Source organism: Thermobia domestica, chromosome 10, assembly GCF_964235325.1.
Source record: "Thermobia domestica chromosome 10, izTheDome1.hap1.1, whole genome shotgun sequence".
Classification (NCBI taxonomy): Eukaryota; Metazoa; Arthropoda; class Insecta; order Zygentoma; family Lepismatidae; genus Thermobia; species Thermobia domestica.
Window position 1 is genome coordinate 267297691 of NC_137463.1, and position 26882 is coordinate 267324572.

A 26882-nucleotide genomic window follows, 5' to 3' on the forward strand; every position below is an offset into this window, starting at 1 on the left:
TTGATATAGCAAGCTGTAATTTTCAGGACAGTAAGATCTCATGCTATTTCGTTGAAACGTACACTCATATGAACCGAAAACCATGTCCACGGGATGTAATTTAAGAATAAGGGGCTAAAATCAAACAATCTAGATCACTAACTCATGCAATGACGTAATGTCATCAAACAATTGATTACCGAAAACGGACACGATGGCGCTGTAGTAAGGAATAATGTACTGTGTACTAAAATACACCCTTGCACTTGCTAATCAAATCTATAATATTTATTCTGGTTTAGTATACTTCGAGTTAGACAAATGGTACTAAATTAACGCATGTTTAATACACTGTCCTCGCAGTAAAATCACGCACTCACACAGAACTACTAACTACATACAACACTATAAAAACTACTAACAAGCACCATTTATTATAGGCATATTAAAGGCAAGCACCTTTAAACACATTACTCCTTGTCGGTATATAAAGTCGGCTCTATTGAGCTTTAGGGTGGACAAAATGAGAAGGGTAACCCTAGGTCCAATTGACCTGGCCAATTATTTAAAACATGTTCACTAGAATTTGATGCCCTGGGGGCACTTTAACAAAATTTATTGAAGGACCTTTCCCCTGAGAGGGGAAAAGGCCCTAAAACAAACAATAACTAACCCATCCCCCCGCTAGAAATGGTTCAATTTGGAAACATGAATAGGAGCCTTTACGTTAGCTTAAGCTGCCATTATGATAATTAACATTACAACTATCAAACCTATTACGTACATGCACTTACTGAAAAATAAGAAAAAAATACATTTACTATACACACAAACGAAATGTACAAAACCAGGTCGTATTTTCCCTAATCTCTAACTGATTTTTACTGTTTGAAAGAAAAGGAAAGTAAAATCACACTTCTGTCCTATTTGTGCTAGCCTGGCAGCATCATGACGTCCTGTAAACCGGTTGCTATTTCTCCTTAGTATGAACTGTTTCTTTAATAAAAATGCATAATTTTGGGCTCCTAAACAGCTTTCAGTTTTTAACTAGGAATCTAAACTAAGTTTTACCTTGATGTAATTAAACTGTCAGTCCTTTCTGGCAAAAATTGAGCTGTTGATGTGACGAGTGGTGCTCCTTGACGCGTCCACGATGATAATAATAACATTGCGCCGAAAACGACAGAGATAGGAGGATTCCACCAATCAGGCGAAATCTTTCAGCCGCGGAAATTACAAAGCAAATAGAAATTGATGAAATCCAGATATAACCGGATCTGAAAGTGACTATGGACTAGTGAGAGGGGGTGAGGGAAGATTTAGTTACCTGGGCAAATTCTACATTGACCTGAAATTAAGAAAATTTATATCCAATGGTGGAACTATGGTTCGGTATGACGTCAGAATGGTAAACCTTGTAACTATTCAACTTGTATATGCGAAAATGGGATTTACAATTAATCAAAATATAAATAAATATGTTATTCAGTGAAAATATGATTCCTAATGAGACCTTTCGATTCATTACATTTAATTTGAAGTAAAGAGAATAAATAAATCGTGTTATTAAACCGAAATCGGATTTAAAAATTTTTTACTAGGTACAGGGTGAGTAAAAAAAAGTTGCCATTACTCTCAACTGTAATGGTACATTACACAACTTGATATAAATATGACAGTAGTTGCCAATCGGATACGTTTGCAAATTATATAGTGCCCATATTTTAATATCTTAAAATTCACATAGGGCCAAAGAGCTCGTTCGCGGGCATCGCACACATTATTATTTGTGTATATATTGTACGATCTCTACCCGCAAAATAAATCACAATGGAGGCCATTGGCGGATTTACGAAGGGGGCTTTCTAGCTATAGGATCCTTAAGATCCTGGGATTTAAAAGAAGTACGAAGTAAGTGTTAGTGATTCTTTAAACTTCAAGCCTCCCTCCAAAAATAATTTCAGGATTTCTAAAAAACAGAACGAAGTATTTTAAGAAAAAACCCTTCCAAGCTTTTACTCTACATTCGCCACTGAATTACAGATCCACAGAACGTTTGCTGATTTAACAAGTAAGAGATTACCTTCGCTATTACTGATGTAAGATAACAACCTGGATCGAATGTTTGTTTCAGAAAAGAGAGAGAGAGAGAAAAAAAAAACTTTTCCGGAGAGTGTTTTAATATGTGTGTAGCAGGGAGTGCCTTTGAATTTTCCTGAAGGCATGACCCGTCAGATACTATTAGTAATTTAAGAACACTTGCGAGGAACTTTTTTGGAGAGCGTGGAGAAAAATTGAGAATGATTATAGCTATCCTTGTCTTATTTTTTCCAAAGTGTAACGTGTCTTAACCGGAACTTAATATAAAGGAATAATAATAATAATTGAAATAATAATAATTCTTTTAAATCTGTAATTTGTGTAAGAAACAAATTAACGGAGGATTTTCTGCCTTTTTTACTTCACTCTGCTCATATAGAATGGAGAAACTGTACGCTATTGTTTTGTTTATTGCAACGGAAGAAATAGAAGTTGTTCCAGTAAATTGGATCGAGCAAGATAGGTGTGCATGGTTGCCATTTAAAGGAACAGATAGAATAAGAAAATGTATTTTGGAACGCCAGGAATCAGGAAAGAATTGAGACAGGTACCCGGCAAGAATTGTAAACTTCTATGGTGAGTAATTGAACTGTATTGTATATTAGGCTACATTTCAATTACTGTAAATTTTAGTATACCGTATACGTCTGTACAATATCCTCACTTTAAACAACAAATTTCAAAGCAAATATTCACTGCGGACATTACAAAGGTCATTTATATAAATATATATATTGAGTGTTCTAAAAATCAGGGACACCAGATACTTATTCTAGAGGTCAAAAGAAGACCAAAAAAAAAAAAAATCTTTCCCTTTTCCCCTGTGGGACCTCCTTTCGTCGGTAAGGCCGCTCAACGAGTTCAAATTTGAATTTTAGTTTTAGGCAACTTTGGATAAACAAAGGACCAGACAAGGGTGTGGAATATTGGAATGAAGTCGCATAAAACCTATTCACAAGGCAACATCCTGCTACTTTGCCATTCATGACTCAGATACAGGTCTGTAGTTAAACTATTTTGACCTGATTTTGCAAGTTTACTGCAAGTCTGTACCTGCGTACTGCATAACAGAAAATCAGAATTTTACCTTATTAATAGCTCCTATCTGACTTCTTTTCAATATCCCACATCCTTCCCTGGCCCCTTGTTTATGCAAAGTTGCCTAAAAGCCAAACATAAAATTAAAATTCGGACTCTTTAAAGAACTCTACGTTTAACGAGTCCTTGTTTATTTTGAGTTCATATATTTTTGAGTGGAGAGCAATTTTGATCTACAGGGTATGTCAAAAATTCAATTTCTACGCTTGGGAGGTAATTCCAGGTCAAAATTAGAAAAAAATTTGGCACTTTTTCCACTGAGCCTCCTTTGACTTGAAGGAAACTAAATTTTATTTGTGACTTCTAGACAAGTTTGTCTCAGTACGGGGAAGGGAAAAGTTGGGGGATATTGGGAAGAAAATGGATAGGACCTATACGTTAGGAAACATCACAGTTTGTCTTGTCAGGTAAGAATTAGGAAAACGCCTGTAAATAATGAGCCAGAGACGATGTCCCAAACGGATTTTTTGATTTTTATTTATTTATTTATTTTATTTTATTTTATTTTTTATTTATTTATTTATTTATTTTTTTTTTTGTCTCGTTGATTTCTAGAACCATCTCAAGCGTTCTAAATAACAACCTTTTGATTCAGCTTGTATAAATAAAACTTGCATTTTCGAAAAACAAAATAAGCTTGGAGATGTAAGTATTACAAATATTCTACTATAGCTTTTTAATTACAAGTAGTGTTAACGAATAGCAGTATCTGCACATATAAGTGTTTTGTATATAAAAAAAATCGACAGTTACATCTATTTTCACATTTTTTTATTGTATTTTAAATTTTCTTATTTAATACAGACAGCTATGACAAGGCTCGTAGCAAGCTGAAAGTATTTCGACGGTATGATGCAGCAACCTCCTAAATCAACAGTACAGGATTAGGGAAAAATGTCCATTCAGTATTAGCAGCTAATCCTGTAGAAACACCCCCTTCCTCTGCCTTGATTTATACTTCTGTTCGCAGAAGGCGAAAGCAGATATGTTGATATTTTTTGCATTACAAAAAAGAAATGAAACTGCCATATACGACAATAGTAGAATGAAATCTTGTGGCTTATATCTTGCTAAATTCTTATAGTAATATGCTTTTGTTCACACATAGATCTGAGCATGATAAACCTAAAATGAAAAAAAAATCGATTTCGCCAAAAGTCGACACGTGCTTATGCCTTCTTTGTGCAGAAAGGTGCAATAATGCGTGGGTTTCCTCGGGGTTCTCCTGTTTCCTTCCACCTTCTTCATTCCACCATTTCATTCATTTCTTATCATCACTGTCTTCTTTAGCCTAGCCGGCATAATCGTGGGACGTAAAACTCAAAAGTATTTGTAATTACTACCATAGTTTGAGTTACTGAGATTCTGTTAGGGCAATTATTCGTTTTAAAGTGGAAATCGTCTGTTATTTTTATGAATTCGAATCAAGCTTTTCATAAAAATTTGACACTTGTAAAAAGTATAAAAATTTCAACATATACAGATGGTGATCAGAAAAATGAAAACACCTGTAGTTGACAACACGTCAGATGTATGGGTTGGCAGTGGTGTCGTGGCGCCCGCAGCGCCGGACCGCTGGTGGTGGTGTGTTAGGTCGGTCTCCATACTACGTCAGGCGCAGTGGAGCAGCAGTGTTCAGTGGCTGCAGCAGACGGAGGTAGTGTAAAATGGAAGACCTCTCAGATTTTCAAAGAGGGCAAATTGTTGGTGCGCGGTTATGTGGAGTGAGTGTGATGGCAGTGGCTACTGTGTTAGGTGTGTCGCGTGGGACAGTGTCGAAGGTGATGACGGCCTACACAACACACGGGAAAACCACATCGGGGAAGCGGAACAGTGGGCGGAAGAAAATCATGAGTGACAGGTCACGCCGGGTATTAAAGCGCATTGTCACGCAGAACCGTCGTGCCACTGCGGATCAAGTGACGGAGGAACTCAATCAGCACCTCCTCCGCCCTGTTTCGACAATCACAGTCCGCCGCGAATTACATGACATGAACTTACGGGGTCGTGTTGCACGGGCCAAACCGCTCATCAGGGACCATAACGCTTTCGTACGCCGCAAATGGTGTCGTGACCATGCAACTTGGACCGTTGAGGACTGCAAACGTGTGATATGGTCGGATGAGTCATCCTTTACCCTATTCTCAACCACGGGCCGTGTTTATGTGTGGAGAACGCCCAAAGAAGCTTATGATCTGCAGTGTCTCCGCCCAACTGTGAAACATGGCGGCGGCTCGGTGATGCTGTGGGCCGCAATATCATGGTTTTCATTGGGTCCTGTGGACACACTTAGCGGACGAATCACTGCCAACGATTATGTCGCAATTTTAGGAGACCACTTGCATCCTATGTTCCGGATGTTGTTCCCGGACAATGACGGCATCTTCCAGGATGATAATACACCCATTCACACAGCTGGCGTTGTTGCAGCGTGGTTTGAGGAACATCGGGATGAAGTTCAACACCTCCCCTGGTCCGCCCAATCCCCAGATCTGAACATAATTGAACATCTGTGGTCCGTCTTGGAAACACGACTCCGGCGACGATTTCCACCTCCATCCTCTCACAGAACTGGCCAATGCCCTGCACGAGGAATGGTGTAAAATTCCACTTGCTACCATTCACGACCTCTATGCCTCCATCCCACGTCGCATCAAGGCTGTTCTGAAGGCGAAAGGTGGCCCGACACTATATTAATCTGGTAAGTTGCAATTTCGTTCAGGTGTTTCCATTTTTCTGATCACCATCTGTATTATGTGTTTTCGAATACTGAAACTATCCTACTGTTTGATATCTAATAGAGTTTTCTGTAGTTATTCAATAGATGAAGGGATAATGCTTCTCCAAAGACTCATTAATTTCTTAGGGCTCAATATTTTCGTAATTTCATTTCAGTTTTCAAAGTTTTGGTATTAGTCGAAAGATCTTTCAGGAGAACCGAACAAGCAGCAGTAGAGAACAAGTGTACAGTAACCTCCCGATTATCCGTGGAATTGGGTGGCACAGGTCCGCGAATAATGAAAATAGCAGAAATCCCGTAAAATGGCTAAAAATGTCGGACATTGCTTGTTTGTAAAATAAATTTTTTCTAGCTTAAAATACTTATTGTATTGTACGTAAAACGTAATAGAAATGTGTATACAGAACAGTAAAATTATTTGTACTTGAACCAGTATTTTTCTGTGCAACGTAAAACAATGAACGAAAAGGTGTGTACTTACAGTGAAGCCAAGGTACGATACTGTAAGCTAATTTATAGAACCTACTGATAATCGGGAATATACCGTAGTTTATTGAAGAATGCTGGGATTTGCTGTTGCTATTAACTCAGCATTCACTTTCTCAGTTTGCTTGCATGTAGTAAAGCCTAATTGGAATTAGCCGAGTTGTGATTTTAGTTTTAATCAACAATGTGTCCAGGTAGACAATTTCTTCTTTGTGTAATCAATTACATATATTTTATTTTATTTATTTTTATTTTTTTTTTTTCTTCTTCAGAATTCCGTCGTGAACTATTCCACGAACTGAGTTTCCTAAGGGCGACTGTAACTCGCAACAGAAACATGTTAGAACTATTGTTAAATGAAAAAGCAGTTTCTAAAGGAAATGGCTCTCAAGAATTTGCGAAAGAAAATCTGGAAAAGCTTCCTATATCTAGTGAAGAGGATTTACTTGAGGAGCCTATCCTTATTTAATGGAGGAAAGTCTGTCCAATGAGGGAACAAAGAAAGGACTGGTAAGTTATGCTATTCGCTCTCCTACCCCATCACCGTTTGAATTTTTTACCATCCACTTTTGTTTACCTGTGTTTGCTATTGATGAGTTGTTAAGCTCGTCGTCTTGTAAGGGAGGGGTCCCGTGTTTGATTTCCGGTGGGAAACAATTTGTTCGGATCGCACGATTCCTTAAAGGGGATGACGAACCAAAAATGCTCCTTTGAGAAATCCTTTGTGCACGCATTGCACAGTTTTGAAACCTATATTTTAAAATAGAACAGAACAGGCTTTACTTATGGAGTTTTAGACCGCAGTCTCTACGTTGAATAGTTTTGGAAGCTTTTGGAATATAGGCCTCTCAAATTCATCTTCCCACGCTTTCGATATAGTATATCTCCGAAACTAGTTCAAATTATCAGCTGTTCTATTGTGTGTGGGGGTTTTTACAGTACTTCCTTGCTTTGAGTGAAGTTTCAGGGTAGATTCCGATATGACCTCATTGTTAGTTTCCTTGTCAGAGTTAAGCAGTGTGCACATTACGGTCTTCCACGAGCCAACCATTACATGCGAGGATGAGTGACTGCCTTTCACTCAAAAGCGCTTCTCGCATCATTTCTCATCTGCTCAGAGGAATTGGGTAAACACGTACTCGCCCAGCGGTGCTTAAAATTAGAGTCTCTACCGACATTGCATAGAACACAACACAATAATATGTATAGTGAGATTCAATAATAAGAAGAAAAGTAAAAGAGAAATAATTTAAAGATCACCCTCCTGGCCCCAATCGACAATAGCACAGGTTTCTTGACTCCATCCCTCTATTTCTTCTTTTACCCCTCCTGTTTTCCTGCTTTCCCTTTGCCTTTAGAATCACTTATGCCGCGTCGTTTTGTGAAGTGTGAATTGTTTAAGTCATCTGACGGCATTATTTTATACTGCAATGTTTATCTATTTAAACATAATCCGATTTAGGCAGAATCGTTTTGACGTATGATTATTGTCATGCTAAAGGCCTAACTACTGCAGGAAACATGTTAGTTGAACTCTTTAGTATGGCATTAATCATGCTTCAAAACGACTCTGCATAAGGCCCATATGCAGATACTGTAAGCTAAATGTTCAAAATACTGCAGAATAAAAACTGAAGATGCTGAACCGTAAAAACAAAGTTGCAGACAGTCGCCAATTTGTGTTTTTTTTTATAGTGATTCTTCCTCTCTTCAGAAAACACCCGCCATCACGGACGAAACCTCCCGTATTTCAATTCCTCAGTGTGTTAAATGTTAATACTTTAATTTCTCTTATTATTGACTTTTTTTTTTTTTTTGCCATTCTGCTTCCTATATTTCCTACTGCGCATAATTTCCAATTAAATACACTTTTTTCTTTTGGGGGGGGGGGTGAATTATGTTAGTAAAGTTGGGAAATAGATGCAAAGGATGCTACGATAAGAATAATGAAACGCTTGTTAAGTGATGTTGTGGCAGCGAAATATAGTTACTGTGGTCTAAAAGGCAAGAAATGAAATATGCAAATTAAAAATGAAAGATGGCAAATTAAAAATGAAAGATGTTGTCTTTGGTAAGTAATTAGTTCAGAATGCCTGGATATTTTTTCCTACTTGCTCTATATACTTTATGATGAATATGTCGTCGGCTTTAAGGTAAAATACTTCACTGACATGGGTGATGCATGAAATAATCCACCATTTGTTTTGTCGATAACATATTTTTAGTATGCATATTGCAATGAGACTAGTATCAAAAAAGAATACACTAAAGAAATTATCATATTCGTAACACGTTGATATGAACGCCAATTTGATTTTGAGTTTTTAATTGAATATGGTGTTCATTAGTAATTAACAGACAATACGGAAACTTAACATAAAGCGTTTTTCTGGTAAGTATCACTTATTTGAATGGTGTGGTTAACAAATAAGTTGTGCATTTTGGACTATAGTGAATCCGCGATTGCTCCATTAAAAAAAAATAAAAATAAAAAAAATCGTGCTTTGACGGTTACAGTTTCCAGCCAGACTGATTTGAAACTATTCTAAATTTAGTGTTAGCTCATATGGCTACTTTTTTTTTGAAGGGGGGGGGGGCAAAGTCTCAAGAAAAATCTTTTCGAAACATCCCCAAAATTTAATGTAGCTCAGATGACTTCATGCGTGCAGTGAATCATGGAAAGCATGTGCCGTCGTAATAAGTAACATCCATGTTCGCTTAAATAATATTTAGATTCAAAATGGAGGCAGCACAAAACTTGATTAACGTTCGAACATTTCTTCACTGTGTACTTCTTTTGATGCTAGTCTCATTACAATATCCATGTAAATAAAAGCTTTGTCGGCAGAACAAATAATGGATTATTTCGTGTGAGACCCAAGGTCAGTTTTTCCTTAAGCCCGACGATATGTGGCAGGGTTATTCCATGTCCACACAGTCCATAGTTCAACATCTCCAGAAATAAATGTCATTTGCAGTACTGTCCTAGTAGAAATGCAGAGTTAGGTTCATACGTGTAGCATCTTGCCAGAGGCGCGTGTGTGAAATATTTAAATTTGGATGGTTTTGGTCTTAATATTTAGAGGTTAAAATGTAAGCTATAATGATACGTAGATAGAATTGTTATTGCCTTGGTCATTTCTTCTAAGACAGGTAATGAAATTTTTATCCAGGAGGACAAAGAAATAAAATTTAGTTGAAAGAAAGGGTCGGATTGAAAATGTGCTCTAGTGTGATAATTTGGCGTGGAATGACCCACATATGTTTATTTCCTTTTAAAAGAATTAGTACTGGTAAATTTCCAGAATAAATTGAAAAGTATTTAAAGCACATCGCTGACATATATTAGGAAGAGTAAGGTGGGTAGATATTTACACAGTATTAGAGGGCAGTTATTTGTTCTTTTCCTGCTTGCTATCTTTTGCGTTAGTGCCTTTTTATGTTGCACGTTTAATGTGCGATAAGTATATTTTGGTAGTAAATGGGCTCAAACTTAGATAATAGTTTTGAACTCGATTACAGATACCTATCTTATAACATTTTTCTTTCAGTTACACACAATATATCATGTCTTCCTCTAAGTTAAAGTTAGAGGCAAACGAACATGATTAAGTAAATTGCCAAATTCTTTAGTTGCTGTTTTTACATTTTCTGGTTATAATTAGTTTAGATCTCATGGATTTGCAGATGTTAGAATATCAAAATAATACACGGAGACTCAACTATAACACATTTATTCTTCTTTCCACAGAATCCGTAGAGAAAGCTTGCTGGACAGTTACAGAAAAAGAAGTGGAGACGACAATTCAGAAGTGGCTGCGACGAGCAAAGGAGAGACAGGAGGGAAGAGAACAAAGGTTAGTTCCTATAATTTATTGGGCACGTGAATTTTTAAGTAATAAAATTCCACAAACATTCCAAAGTAGTGAAATGATTTACTGTTGTTTTAATGTATTGCCCAGAACATCATGTAGACGAACAAGATAATGTAGAGAATAGAAACTGAAGTTTAGCGAACTCCGACAACAAAATCTACGATACTAAGCAACTATGTTGTATTGAAGAAATAGTATACTTGCTTACAGTCGCCCGTTGAACTTTATTTAAAAATATATGTCAGGGTGTTTACTCAGGGTCCAATACTTTTGAAAAGAAAATTCATAGTTTCATCAAACAGCTTGCTATGCATATGTATTCATGCTACATAACTAGTAGATTAAGATACGAAACTATAAATAAATGCATAGAAATGTTTAAACTTTAGAAACAGAACTCTAGCATTCAGCTGGGGGCCGCGGTGGCTCAGTGGTAGAACGTTCACCTCTGGTGTTTGGGGTCCCGGGTTCAATCCCAGCCTCCGCCAAGTGAACTTTGTGGTGGACAAACACCATGTGCGTGGGTTTTCTCGGGGTTCTCCCGTTTCCTTCCACTTTCTTCATTCCACCATTTCATTCATTACTCATCATCACCGTCTCCTTTAGCCTAACCGGCATAATCGTGGGACGTAAAACTCAAAAGATTTCATTTCATTTTTCTACCATTCAGCTTTGCGCTGCCCATCTTTGCATACATTATTTCGGAAAGGTGGGGATATAATAAAGGTATTGTAAATACTCATTTTTGTTTGAAATTAGGTTTTGATTTGTGCGTGATTGCGAATTGAAGTTTTACCGACCGCCATTTTGAAATTTTTTAATACACCATTTTGGTTTCCACCCAAATAAAGTGTTGTGAACACCCATGTTGTGTAAAATTTGGTTCCGATATGTTGATAATTGTGGGAATTACGAGTTCTTAAAACGTATGGTGTCCACATTCTGGAAAGTCAAGGAAATTGATTTCAGTCAGGGAAACCAGAAGAAACTCTAAAAGTCAGGAAAAATGCAGAAGGGGGCTTTGGATTAGATTTGATCATATTTTATTCCTTTATACTTAATGCAGAAGTTTCCTATTTTCTTTACATTTCAAGTTGATATAAGCAAAGATATACTAATTTTATAAACCTACAATGTACTAATTTGGATATTAGCATCTAAAATGGCCTAAATTTGATTTTAAAATCCTTGACGTTCCTAAATGTCCTAAATGCTTTTGAAATTGAAATTAGTTTTACACACTAAATAATAATCGTAACCTTTTATGGTGAATACGTTTTCCATATCACAATGACAAGGCTTCCTCCAAGTGCTATGTTCCTTTGTAATTTGTGGTGGGTGGGGTCGATAAACAGAAGTCAAAATATTTCTTTCTCAGTGCCATTCTGAGAACGTGAAATGATGTCACGCTCTACACTATTTCAAATATAGGATTTACACTTTGTTAGACTTTAAGATCCAAAGTCTAGGGATTAGATATAAACATTATAATTAGAAAGACTTAATGTGTGCTTTGGAGGTTGATTCCTGCAAGGACACTGAACATATTAGATGCAGTGCACCCACATATCATACGCATCAGAGGGTATCTACTTTTCTTCCTTCCTGGCGGCTTATTTTTTTATTTTACGGTAGAAAAGCTCGAATCTCTTCTTGGTTTTATTAATATTTTTTCACCTTTCTTCCAACACTTATAATATGTAATTCTATAGTACGTTGTCATAAGAGAAAAATAATTTTAAGGACATGCATTTCTCAATTGATTTTCATTGTACTGTTTATTTTTTCTTTCTTTTTTACTCATCTAGCATAATTTTATAACGTTCCATAACTATTCATGTCAACACATTCTCCGTATTGTACAGAAGAAATGGCTTTCTTTCAAATTTGCTATTTTAAATGTTTAATCTTTCATAATGCTTAAGCAAACACTTTTTAATAATAATACATTTTGGAATTGTAACTTTATATAGCTCTGAGTTTCGTTTGTATAGTTTAAAGCCCAAAGGTCCCAGGTTCGATCCCGGTCCCAGTTACGTAATTTTTACTCTTTCAAGTTTAATATAAAGAACCTTACTTAGCAAGTTCATAATTAGATTTTAATTTTGATCGTTGTGATGTTTATTATACCTAGAATTAATTTTCCCTTTTTCTTAATTTCAGAAAAAAGAAAAGTGGAGCATAGGAACAAAGAACTTCATGAGGTGTCAGCCAATCATTGGGTCTAATGTAATATAATACTTAAATATTATATATACAGGGTTTTCATAAAGTCTGAACGGATTTAATTTGCTTATAATATTCATAAAAATGCTCATAATGAAATCAAATAAAGTGCAAACGGTAGCGGAAGGATTAAATTTTTAGTTGGCAACACTGTTAGATAAGCGGCAACTCTGAACACGTTGAGAGAGGGAGAGGGAGGGCAAGGGTCAGTTTCTTACCAGATTTCATCCATTGTTGTTTCAGTGTTGACTGTTAAAAGTAAGTTGTAAGCTGTATTGGTGTGTGTGTCTTTTAAAGAAATAAATAAATGAAAAACTCCTCTGAGAAGACTATTTTTTTTTTACCATATCAAAGATGGCGTCGGTGAAAGAGAAAGCGCAATGTGTTCTGTGGTACGCAGAGCTAAAATCACCAATTCTGGTGTGTCGAAAGTTCACCAAAGAGTTCGAAAAGCCGGCACCGACTGAGAGTGCAATCCGAAAGTGGCATGCTAAGTTCTTGGAGACAGGAAGCGTCCTGGACCGTCCTCGAAGTGGGAGGCCGCCAACATCGCCTGCAACAGTGAGCAGGGTAACGGAAAGCATCATCAACAGCCCACAGAAATCGATTCCTAGACGGTCCATGGAACTCGGAATTCCACAGACAGCCGTGTTTAAGATAGCCAAGAAGACGATCAAGGCCAAAGGTTACAAAATCAAGATAGTCCAGGGTCTGCATGATGAAGATTTGGACATCCGGTTCAACTTCTCAAGCAGTTGGAACATGGCGACGTTCTTCTTTCAGCCATCATGTTCTCAGATGAGGCAACCTTCCATGTCTCCGGGAAGGTTAACCGACACAACTGTCGCCTTTGGGGCACGGAAAACCCAAAGGAATTTGAGACACATGAGAAAGATAGCCCTAAAGTGAACGTTTGGTGCGCTGTGTCCTATGATCATCTGATTGAACCGTTCTTTTTTGAAGAGGAGACCGTTTCGTACTTGGATATGTTGCAGAAATACCTCATTCCGGAACTGGAGGCACGTGGAATCCAGAACGACATCGTGTTCCAACAGGACGGGACACCCTCTCACTATGCAATCAAGGTGAGACAGTTCCTTGACGAGAAATTCCCTAACCGATAGATTGACCGCGGTGGCCCGACCGCTTGGCCGCCAAGATCACCCGACCTTACCCTCTGCGACTTCTGGCTTTGGGGTCATGTGAAAACGGAAGTTTATGCAAAGAAGCCAAGTGGTTTGGAGTACTTAAAGGACAAAATCAGGGCGTCTGTGGCTGGCAATTCGGATCAAACACGGCGGAACGCTGTGAGTAAATGGTGGACTTAAATGGTGCCCAGTTGGAGGTGTGGCGGTGAATGAACTGAGCTGGTGCAGATTACAGGTAAAAATTTAATCCTTCCGCTACCGTTTGCACTTTATTTGATTTCAATATGCGCATTTTTATGTAAATTATAAGCGAATTAAATCCGTCCATACTTTATGAAAACCCTGTATACAGGGTGGTAGGTAACTCCACCGACAAACTTTGGGAGGCGATTCCTTATACGAATGAAAGAAAAAAGTTTTAATAAACATGGACCAAAAAATGCCTCCTTTCAGAGTTATGATCCATTGAAAATTCGCAAAATCATTTTTCAAAACTCCCTAACTTAGAAACTATAGGACCTATCCCAAGCGGTTTAAGGAATTACACAGGAACTAGACTAAGGCCATCGTAACCTGAGCTCTGACAGGTCTAACATCGTGTAAGCTGACAACAGTGTTGCGAACTGTCATAGTAACAAGAATCAAAGCGAACACTTGACATCACGAGAAAGGAATCGAATTACTTTATCAGTGATTAAATCAGATTATAAGTTGAAATATTTACAAAGTAGATTTTAAATAATAATAATAATAATAATAATCCTACTTTTACTTCTCAGCGTTCCAGCACAATGTAGTTCCACTAGACCTGACGTTCTGGTTACAGTAATGATTACATATTTTTTTTTTCTTTTTCCACTTGTATTTATACAACTGTCCTTTTGACAAGAATGCTACGGAAATAGGAGGGTTACATGGAACAACAACCGGTCCACCTCCCTGCCGCCGCAGGGAGTAGGTTTTCGTGGAATTGAAAGCGAAGAGGGTAGTGAGTGTGTCTGTATACGGCTCTTTTATAGTTCAAGGGCAATGATCCGTGATTTGGAATGTCAAGCTGAAATTTGTAGAATTTCTAATGGTCTTTGTAGGCAATTTGTTGACATCAAAAAAATATACATAGTCTATATATTATAGAAACCGTTATAAAGATCTTTTCATAAGGACTGATTTAGAAATTGAATAGTAGGAAAGTAACAAACATGATCCAGCTATGTTTGTATTTTCGTAGAATACTTTTTAAAACATCATTATGTGAAGGGCAAGATAGGTTTAGATCCACAAAAATATATTTGGAAACACTAGGTCGTCTCCATGGTAACAGGACAGTGTTGTCGGATTTATACCTACTCAGTACTGTGAAAGTTTTTCTGTTGTCAGATTGTTTTGTCTTTTAGTGCTATGTAATGTGTGCTATTATCTCAGTGCATTGATGTGAATATCGTGGTGTAATTGTTGTTATTTTCATTCGTCAGTGGAACACAGTTTGTTTTCGTATTATTCATATAGACTTAACGTATAAATTTAGTGTGTGTATGTCTGTGTGTTTGTGTTTATGAACACAATGGCTGCAGTTCGTAAGAAGCGTGGAAAGGGGGTGCCCTTAACAAGTCAGGCACGGGAATTTGTGTTTAATCTTAGGGAATATTTCGAAAAAGAACGTGACAACGACGGTCCTTTATTGCCATTGAATAAAGTGATTGAAAGAGTAGCTTCAGCTTTACACATTAGCCCTGCAACTGTGAAAAGAATCACAAAAGAGAAGTGTCCGAAAGACCTCGCTGAACCGACAGAAACTTTATCTACCCCAGGAAAAAAGCGTAATAGGCCATGTACAGTCACAAATTTGGATGATTTTGACATAGATTCTATTCGACGTCATATCCACGATTATTATAAGAGGAAAGAATATCCAACAAGAAAAAAACTTCTGGTGTCTTTGAAGGAAAGTGGATTGTTCAAGGGAGGGAAAAGTAGTCTGAGCAAAATTTTGCACAACTTAGGCTTCACTTGGAAAAAATTTTCCGGAAGAACTGTTCTTCTTGAGAGGGAAGATGTAGTGGCGCATCGTGCCCGGTTTTTACGGGAAATAACTCGTATTCCTGTTGAGGAAATAGTGTGGGTTGATGAAACATGGGTGAATGCAGGACACGCTAGATCTATGGGTTGGACAGACAACTCAATTCGTGGTACTTCTAAAACCCCAATAGGAAAAGGCGGTCGTCTCATTCTTTTACATGCAGGGTCAATAAATAAGTTTGTTCCACATTGCATGCTTCTTTTCCAGTCGAAAAAAACAGTGGACTACCACGAGGAAATGACATCCGAAAAATTTAAGTCGTGGTTTCAAGACTCTCTTCTCGCGAATATTCCTCCTCACTCCACTATTGTTTTGGACAATGCATCGTTTCACAATACAAAGGTAAATAAAGCGCCTACCACGTCTACATGGAAAGAAGCGGTGTTAAAATGGCTTGAAGAAAATCGAATTCCTGGTTTTTGTTCTTCAATGAACAAAGCTGAATTACTTCAGATTGTTCGACGTTACAAAGACACAGTAGAACGTTTTGAGATCGACGAATTAGCCAAGACAGCAGGACATAAAGTTATCAGGTTGCCCCCTTATCATTGCCATTACAACCCAATTGAGTTGATTTGGGCACAATTAAAAGGTTACGTTGCGGAAAACAACAAGACATTCACCATGCAAAGTGTTCGCGGTTTAATATTGCAAGCGATTAAAGAAATTACTCCAGCAAAGTGGAAAAAAGTCGTGGATCATACTTGGCAAATAATTTTGAAATCCAAGGAGGAAGAAGGTTTACTTGAAAACACTGTAGAAGAACTGGTGATCTCGTTGCAATACAGCGATAACAGCAGTGACGAAGACGCAACAGATGATGAAACTATGAGTGATAATTCAGAGACATCGTACGGAAGATCTGATGTAGGCCTACAGGCTTTGATGGACTACTGCGAAGTAGGATTTCTACAGTAAATTGCATTAAACTGTCTACAATTGAATGCCGTTCTATAATGTAAGTAGTAGTTTTCAGTTTTTTTTTTTTAAGATATAGCATTATATGTTTAGAAGTACTGATAAGTTTATTTATGATTTTGTAAACAATCTTAACACAATACTTTCTGTTTTTCTTTTAACTGACCCTTTCGTCAGTTATGATGCTAAACAACATTTTTGCTGTAACACATAGGTAATTATTCTCCCAAAAAAATTCCCTTGTATTGATTTTTTTTTAAAGTTAGCTAGCTATGGTGTAGCTAGCACCCATTGCGAGGGCTACACCCTATATTAGGGAAAGAGATTTGATATTATTATGGGGGGGAAAGAAATTTCTGTTGGGCAAAGAAATTCTATGGTTACGGAAGGTAAATGTGGCAACCGCGCTAGATCGTACGTGAGAGTTGTCAGAGCTCTTCTTAGCGCGGCTTCACTCTAGTATGTTGTCTATCTAAATATCTATGTTTTACCATCTTTCGTTATCGGTGAAAGGAACTGTGAAAAGAAAGTTGAAGTATATGGATACTCCTTTAAGTACTAATGGTGCGTTCGTTTCGCTGGTACCGGTGAATTATGAAACATGGATATTTAGATAGAGAACATACTAGTTCCTGTGTAATTCCTTAAACCGCTTGGGATAGGTCCTATAGTTTCTAAGTTAGGGAGTTTTGAAAAATGATTTTTCGAATTTTCAATGGATCATAACTCTGAAAGGAGGCATTTTTCGGCCCATGTTTATTAGAACTTTTTTCTTTCATTTCGTATAAGGAATCGCCTCCCAAAGTTTGTCGGTGGAGTTACCTACCACCCTGTATATTCCTATATCTATGTAAACTAAATAGATTGATTGTATATTTTTTCTGCTAAGTTAAAATACGCTTATTTTTTTAAAAAAAGTATTTTGTTTAGTTACAGTATTTATGCGTTATAATACCTTTTATAGTCTCCACAATAATTGTTATACAAAACAGGTGTAAAAAACTTTTGATAGCATTATGCAAAAAAAAAAAAAAAATCATTACAATTTTATTCAATATGTTAAAAAAGAAATATTGTGGACCAGTCTATCTACGAAAGCTCCAATATAAAATGCACTGTTAAGAACTTCAAGATGTACTTAGAGGTAACCCAATAAAGTATATTGTTATTTTACTCGTTTCTCTCTATGTTACACCTTTCTTATTATTTAATGTATATAACTTCAATAATTTAAAACGTTCTCGGCCATTAAGGGACGTCATGGTTTGAGTAAAGTTAATATTCTCCTATGAGCATGATGATAAGAAAAAAAAATGGGGGTAGTATTAAAAAGTTTTGCTGATCGTTTGTTTAAATACGGGAAGTGAAGCGTAGCTGTCTTGTCTGTTTTCTGAAACTATAGACTGAATCGAGGGAGATTTTTACATCAAACTTAGAAATGGGGAAAGTGGGCGGCTGGGAAACGAAGGTGTTTAGATAGGGTTTTCAGTTTGTGATATTTTTCTATGTATTTACAGAGAATGGAAGAGGATGCAGGTTTCAAGCTGTTAAATAAATGAATTGTATTAACTGAAGCGTATGGGCAGAATACTTTACTTTGTTAATTACATTTTGAGTTCTCATTTTCGGAAGCATTATTATTGTAGTTTTTAACATAGTTGTAATTAATTTCATAGGGCACATCCTATTTCATACTTATTCAGATTTTTATTAATGATTACACTATGTAGAATAGTTTATATTTTATTTACACGATGTGAAACCCAGCGACTTTCTATTAAAGGAGATGGATCAGTAATGCATGAATAAATATATGATATAACCTGTGTTACACAAAAATAAAGGATTAATTCATGTAAAATTTAAACTAGATTTGCTATTAATAATGAATCTTCGAATAGTTTGACCTTTCAGTACATAAAAATCAAAACCCAATTATTTTTTAGGTACACAGAAAAAGAATTTTGACAGGAAAGGTACATCCTAAACGTATTTTCAAAAAATATGACGGTAGTAATGTCTTATTGTTTTTTGTTTGCAATATAGAACTTTGTAGTATAAATGTTAACGTCTGTATTTATTCACTGATAGTAAAAATTGATGGAACAAGGTTTATTTAGATATCACTTTGGTATGGTAAAAGTGGTGTTACAAATAGATTAGTTCAAGATAGTATAGCTTCCGTAGCGGACTTTGAGTAAATAGTTCTTCTGTGGCAGTCCTCTAGAACATTCAGTGCAAGTCCATAATTGGTCCGTGTAGGGACCAAAATTAATCACAATTTGTACGTTCAGGTTCCAATGATATCCACATATGGACATCCTCCACGTCAATTTGAAATCCATAATTGGTCCCCTTTAGCTCCGAAAATGGACATAATGTGTACGTTGTGGACGTTCAGTGGATACATGGCAACTGCCCCAAAGTGACAGTCCTGTGTATATCCTGTGGACGTCGTATAAACTAAAAACGCACGTTCTCTGAACGTCCATTGTAAGTAGGTACGTCCATAATTAGTTCGTTTTGGTGCCAGAAATGGACCTAATATGTACGTTCTGGACGTCCAGTGAACGCATGGCAACTGTGCCACGTGTACATCCACTAGGCGTCGTATGGACCTAAACCACAGGGCCACTGGACATCCCGTAAATCCTTGCCCGAACGTTAAATAGACGTACACTGGATGTCGGTGTGATGTGTGGGATTATTATTATTATCGTAAAAATGAAAAGAAATCTTTCCGTTTAACGTCCCTTGATTATGCTTGTTAGGCTAAGGGAGAAAGTGATAAAAGCAAGTGAATGATGATGGAAGAATTGGTGGAATTGGAAAGTGGGAGGAAATGGGAGTACCTCAAGAAAACCTATTGACACGGTGGTGTTCAGCACAAACTTACATGGCCGGAGATCGAACCAGCGACATCACGCACCGGAAGTAAGCGCTCTACAACTGAGCCGTGTCCATTATTATTATTATTATTATTATTATTATTATTAGTAGTAGTAGTAGTAGTAGTAGTAGTAGTAGTAGTAGTAAGAGTAGAAAGAAAATTGTTGAAAGATCCTTTGAATTTTCTTTGTTGAGAGTCTTTTAGGAATTTTCTTTCAACGTCACGAATGATTCAATTTAAGAAATTCAAGTCATAAAGTTTAGTACGGGGTTCTGTATCTTTTACTTTGGTTTGTAGAGGTCATGAAACTTAAAATGCTGTGACATAACAAAGGGGGGGGGGAAGACGGGGCTTGTACCCCAGGGCCGGATTGAGGGGCACAAACGGTAAATGTTAAGACAAAGAAAGGTGTTTAAGCAAACTAATGATCATAAAAAATTACCTCAGAAACTTAACAGGACAACAACAACTCACCAACCTTAGGATCATATCTAAAGAGCATAAGTTAGCTTCAAAACTACCTTTTGAGGACATTGTAGAAACCATTGCTGCCAAAAGAGTCCTCAAAGTTAAATTTTAGTTTCAGTTTTTACATCGATTTAAAAGATTTGCAAAATGTGCGAATATAATACTTGAGACAACAATTTGTCTGTCACAATTATTCTATTCTAAAGCAACAGACTGTTGATTCATTTTACATATATGCACATCCTGATATAATTCTAAAAAGATTGTGATTGCAGTTATTATGATAAAACTATAAGAATATGTCAAGCATGCTAGTCTCAGACTATTTGGCAATCAAATACTAATTAGTTTGGTGTTTTATCTTGTACTAGAAATTAAATTATGTACTGCAAATTTGGAATCAAGCTTTACTACTTGAAAAAAAAATGGAGTAAGAGAATTACTGTGTGATGCCAATGTCAGGTGTAGTCAGGGAGCGTTTTGATTTGGTTGGTCAGAGAAGGGGAGTTCTAAGGCGAGTTCGTGACCTGGGCGACGACTAGACTAGTTACGTCCCTGTAACATTAAATTTTGGATTTTTTTTTTTTTTTTAAGATTTGAATATTTACTTCTATCTCCCTCAAAAGTAATGAAATATAAAATTAAATGTTTTTTGACGTCATGAAAAGAAAAAGTGTTTAATTTTAAATTTACCTTGTCGATGGTCATAAAAAACAACAACAGTCTTCCATTTTCTCCAATGGGCATAATCCACCAGAAATGCTATATCTTCATCAGCAAGGATTAAAGTGGGTTCAGGAAAAGACAAATTCGAATTTTCAGCGTCGCACGAACTTTCTAAAATAATGTTATCAGCTGTTGGAGTTATACAAGGTTCCTCTTCGCCAAGTGCACCAGAGATAGTCAGCTTTAATATTAAGTATGCCAAAACTGCCGATTCCATAAACATTATAGCTGGAAAGAAGATGAAGAGACAGAAAAATGATTATGAAAATTAGTTTTAACTAGCTGAACCTAAGCTATTTATACAGTGCACAGTTCTAATATGAAAGGGAATCTCCTTCCCACTTCTCACTATATCTGTGCAAATCCCTTTATGGACACAAATAAAAGACAGGAAGACTCTAAAAGGGAGTGAATTCCTATAGACAAACATACAAATCTAGTATTTTAATATATAGAATGTTGGGAGAGTTTGTGGTAAACTTGGATAAGTGATAGATGATACCAAATGCAAATATATCCGAGTATGCCTGAGTGTGGGTGCACAAGCCTTCGAAGTTGCTAACTTGCAATAATATAAATAGGTTTTGTCATTTAAATTAAAGCAAAGCGCCTAAAATGTCAAGCAACCCGCTATACATAGCTCATCTACTGGTTGCCTTTCACAAGGGTATTAACCTTAACGTTCTACTAGTGGCAATATTAAACTAATAGGATCAAAACGATGCCTAAAATGTCGAATAGAAGAATAAAGACAAGTTTTTATGAAAATTCGAATGAGAACTGGCAGTTTTACACAAAATTTGGAATCGACCAGCGAAAATGGTACGTTTCTAGCACTTGTGGTTTTTCGAGATCTCATTGTCAAAAGAATTGAGGACAAACATATAGGGCCTTATGCAGAGTCGTTCTGACGCGTGATTAGTGCCATACTAAAGAGTTCGACTGACTAACATATGTTCTCTGCAGTAGTCAGACCTTTAGTATAACGCTAATCATACATCAAAATGACTCTGCATAAGGCCTATAAAGTTTTCTAGCATTTTAATATATAAATTATTAGTGAACCGAATTCAGTAAAGGATGTTTTTTAAGTATATGGAAATTTGAAGTTCAAGTTACTTGACGTCAGTGTTCATTGATTTTCTGGAGGATATTTCTATTTTGGGAGATCTTGAATAAAGAATTAAGAACATGAGATATAAAACATATTATCTGATGTGTTATATTCTCTGGGTCAGAAACATGAAACTAGGACCGCATTATTTAATTATATATGTTATATATATGTGTGTGTTTCAAGTGATGCATGGAATCTTCTGAGTTTGCGGCGATTAACCTGGCAACAATGGCTGAAGACATAGATGATGGTGAGGAAGGTTAGAGTCCCATACTGTTAAAGCATTTTGATTCGCGAATTTAAGGTGGAGCAAGATGGGTTAGTTGCAAGAACAGGAATAGGGAAGAGTAGAAATCTGCATTAAGAAGAAGTTTAGAAAACCTAAAAATGGATCAAAAGCTGTGATCTTGGCCGATAATTAGTTATTGGATCAGGAGCCGCAAAATTTATGAACGGCCCCTAAATCGAGTTTTACGTATTCTGTACAAAATAAGCCCATCATACTGAGTGAAGTGATAGTTTGGGTTTGGCTACACTATATGTATTATAGGTAGCTAGCTTGTTTACCAGCGAGGACTGAGGTAAAGGGGGAAAAATTTCAACATTTTTTCTGCCTGACTCTTGCAATACTTCTTTACCCTCCTATATGTCAGCGTTGCCATGGTTAAAAATTTGTCACATGAATGCCATTCTGAAGAGTTAGTGTGAGTTGGTTATTTGTTGGGTGCTGTTGTGGTTGCGGTTTTGTTGCTTATTATTCATTTGACAATGGCTTCACAGCGTAAGAGAGGGCAAACTATACACAGCGAAGCTAGAGAAGTAATAAAGAAGGCCATAGTGCAGTGCGACGAAGAAGCGAGGGAGAAAAAACTGAAGCATTTGTTATCACAGCCTAATTTGCGTGTCTCCACGTATACAGGAATCTTCGATAGGGATTGCATAATTGCATAAACTCTTTGAATTAAGTGAGTATTAGCTGAATTTTTTGATAACGCACTGGCAACCCTGCCCAGGACCGTCGAGTGACCGTTTCTTGGCGACGGAGTGGGGAACCTGCCAATCAACTCTGAATTCCTCAGCCTCGCATTAAAGCTAGCTCCCTATAATAGTTCTTCAGACATAAGGCGTACAAGAAACTTTTTGTTGAATATATTGGATCTTCTGATCCAAAAACCAATCGAGAGATTGTTGACCCGGAGAAAGAGATGGAATTGCAGCAAAGAACTTTGCTATTTGTTTGTTCCAACAATAAGCACATAGATAAATATTACAACATTCTATATGCAATATGCAACATTAGAAGTTTCTTGCAAATGCTCACAAAACAATATCTTAATAGTACTTATGTCAATAGTTGCAGATTCATGTTATGAATTACGCTGTACATATACAGACCTACATCATATTAATTAATTAATGCTGCTTCAGTCTTTTGTAGAAAGTGCAAAGATACTCTGCAACACACTTGATTGAAGTGTTTCATCCAATTATGTAACGTAACTGTGTATCATTTCTTTCTAATGTTATTCTTTCTTTCCCTGAAACAATGTCCTCTCTCTTTAAAGTTAATTAGTGCGAATTATTTTTTTAATGTCGAAAGCACCTACGCATGATTATATCTCAACTTATAAGAAGTGATATGTGCAATGCGCACACAGGTAAAATACATAAAAGAAAATTCTTTGAGGTAAAGAGATATAAAAAAAGAATATCTTTTTATTTTTTCTTTACATCTCTATTTTGCTTTTTAATAAATACACTTTTATACAAGCACCTAAACCAACATTTTGTTATTTAATAAATTAAACATTATATAATCTTACTAGTACCAATGTAGTACTTGGTAAGATCACAGTCTTCGTATGGTACATTTCAGACTCCTAATACAGGGTTAGCATAAATGATTCATTCGTTTGGAAAAGGCTATATTTTCAAAAGTACTACATGTACACATATTAAAGATATATGAAAAGAGAAACAAACTCACGAAGTTTGTATTGTGTAGAGTTTAATGAGAGTCAAACTCTCTCATTGACACGTCCCAGTTTGCGACTACCTATACGATGAATTTCTGCATCGCTGGATTCGGTGTATTGGTGAGATTGACCTAGCTTTGTTTGCCGTGGGAGACCTGGATTCGGTTCCTAGCGGGAGCTCAGGTGATTCTGATTCCACGTTAATCAATAGGTCCCGTCTCATAGAGCCTCGCTGTTTAAAATTACGTTAAACTCAAAATCATCTCAACTCAATGACCTAGCTTTGTTCGCCTGGCCTCCCAGGTCTCCTGATTTAACGCCCTGCGACTTCTTCCTGTGGGGGGGTATGTTAAGAATTTTGTTTACGTAGCCCCACTACCCCACTCCTTAGTCAAGCTGAAAGAGCTCATCAATGCTACAGTGCAGATAATTGACAAGACTATGCTACAAAATGTTTGGAATGAGCTTGAGTATCGTCTGGACGTGTGTCGTGTTACCAAAGGAGCACATATTGAACATTTGTAGAGGATGTATAAACTTGGCGAATTTGTGATTCTTTTCTTATATCTTTCATATGTAATACTTTTGAAAATGTAGCTTTTTCAAAATGAATCAATCATTTATACCCTATACTTAAGAATGTTGAATACCTGACGTCATATTTGTATCCAAGCCCATTAATTTATGAGGTAAATTGTTTTTCTGTTAAGGGGCCGCGGTGGTTCAGTGGTAGAGCGTTCACCTCTGGTGCTTGGGGTCCCGGATTCGATCCCAGCCCCGCTAAGTGAACTTTGTGGTGGACAGCAACATGTGCGTGGGTTTTCTCGGAACTCTTTCGTTTCTTCCCACTTTCTTCATTCCACCATTTCATTCATTACTCATCATCACCGTCTCCTTTAGCCTAACCGGCATAACCGTGGGACGTAACACTCAAAAATTTCATTTTCATTTTTTTTGTTTTTCTGTTAAATAAATTTGTAGACGAAATCAGTAAAATCAAACACTTAAAATTGATTTATTATTAAGGAATTGGTAGAATGAAAGTGTGGGAGGAAATGGGAGAACTTCAAGAAAACTCTGAGACAAGATGTCTACCTCAAACTTACCTGACGTGGGATGTCGAACTAGAGACCCCTCGCACAAGAGATCAGCACTCTGTTAATGAGCACCGTGCTCTCCACACCAATTTAGAAATATCTGATATATCTGATATACTGATATCTGATATAGTCAATAATAATAATAATAATAATAATAATAATAATAATAATAATAATAATAATAATAATAATAATAATAAACAGTACAAGAAGGGTACACTTTATTTGTAATAATTCGTCTAAAAGAATCCGTCTTCCTTTTCCCATTCTACGGATTGAAAACTTCGAGCAAGCTCACAGAAAAAGGTTGGGGTATACTAAAACAAATTTTGGGAATTTTTTTCTTAAAAAGAAGAGACAGAAAATACGTACAAGTATATAGAAGACATTAAGCAGGTCAAGGACTTTGTGACCCATGGCCCGGAAGAACACGAAAGCAGTCAGACCCGTGATTTATCAGACTTAGTGACCCGAGCCGGACAGGCCCGGTAATCCGATATGACTGCGACAGACTCTGTGATCTGATATGACTCGGACAGATCCAGTGACCTGATACGATCCAGATGTCGACAAAATGTCTTCATACATATGAAGATTATTTTGTACGACTGGTAATGTATTCCAAACAAATATTATTCTCTCTTTGTTTCACTAATTCCATAATTTTCTTTCTCTTTTGTTGTGTGTCAAAGCATTGCACCAAAAGTTAACTACAAACTCTGTCAGAGTATAAACGAGTGACAATCACAGTAAAGGAAAGCTACATTTTTCTTTCATAAGAGATTGTCAAAAATATTATCGTGCAAAACTACAAAACTTGTCATTTAGAATACGAGAGTTTTTTTTTTTTAACTTTTCTATAGTCTGTTCAAAACCAATGGATTATTTTCCATAATGTGGCAGAAAAGTAAAGATGAGATTATACGGAAATAGTGAAGACATAGTATGATCATTTACAAATATCACAACAGGAATCAAACACGGGAATATTCGAGATCGAATACTAGACACCATTCACCTAGTATTAAAAAAAATATGTACCAATTTTGTAAAAGTGATAATTCGGCTTATTCTTAGTCATCAGGTCTATCTAGATAGCCTGGTCTCTTCCAATCTGAGAAGCGTGACTTAGAACCTGGTGACATCTAGGGATGCGCACGAGACGAGTCGAGACAAAATTCGAGGCGAGACACGGCTTTTCCAATAGAGAAATATACATTTTTTGAGTCGAGACATCACTTTTATAGAACATTTTCGAGACGAGACAGTCACAAATCTTGTCTCGTGCGCATCCCTAGTGACATCCAGGGGCGGATCCAGGGGGCGATCGAAAAGAGAAAACTTTCTTATTTTATATATAAATAAAACTCATCCCAGAGTTTGGAGCTCTTAAAAGTAGCTATAAGTAGCAGTATTACATCCCTCCCAGAGGTCCGTCCTGGATCTGCCCCTGGTGACATCCTACAAAAGTTATAACCTGTGACAAAAGTTCAATCATTAGTACATAGAGATCTGAGAAGGCTATTGGGTACAAATGCTAAGATAAATAAAACATGGTCTCAAGAAAATAGATAGTACAATCCATATTGAATATAATTAGTACCAGCATGATTTGTTTTTTGTAACATGAAACTTACGCGTTCCATAATACAGTGGTTCTCAACCTTTTCTGACTGACGACGCACTGTACTGACGCCCAGGACGTCGCGACCCATTTGTTTGATATTTTTTATTATAAATAATAATAATAATAATATTTATTATAATACAGAAACAAATTAGTTTTTATAACGACTATATACTACACTATCGATTCCCGGCGGGAGCTCATGTGGTTCGGATTCCACGTTAATCAGTAGGTCTAGTCTCATATAGCCTCGCTGCTGAAAGGAACGTTAAATTCAAAATCAACTTAATTCTATATAGCACTGAGCATGCCCGTAGCCAGCCCAAAAATG

At 36.7% G+C, this 26882-nt stretch overlaps 1 protein-coding gene across 5 annotated transcripts in view; it reads left to right on the top strand.

Moving 5' to 3' along the window:
- Positions 1-26882, top strand: part of LOC145663201 (acyl-CoA Delta-9 desaturase-like) — a 150316-nt gene that overhangs the window by 16738 nt on the left and 106696 nt on the right. For 2 of the 5 annotated variants that reach the window (XM_081729546.1, XM_081729547.1), the window contains 3 exons: positions 6676-6913; positions 10155-10260; positions 12442-17820. The exons of 1 other annotated variant lie outside the window; for it this stretch is intronic. In XM_081729546.1, the coding sequence (XP_081585672.1) occupies positions 15205-16647 (1443 nt within the window). In that variant the 5' untranslated portion in view covers positions 6676-6913; positions 10155-10260; positions 12442-15204 and the 3' untranslated portion in view covers positions 16648-17820. Of the gene's footprint in view, positions 1-2458; positions 2656-6675; positions 6914-10154; positions 10261-12441; positions 17821-26882 lie in introns of those variants that run through there. 2 more of the 5 variants (XM_081729545.1, XM_081729549.1) reach the window with 2 other exon arrangements.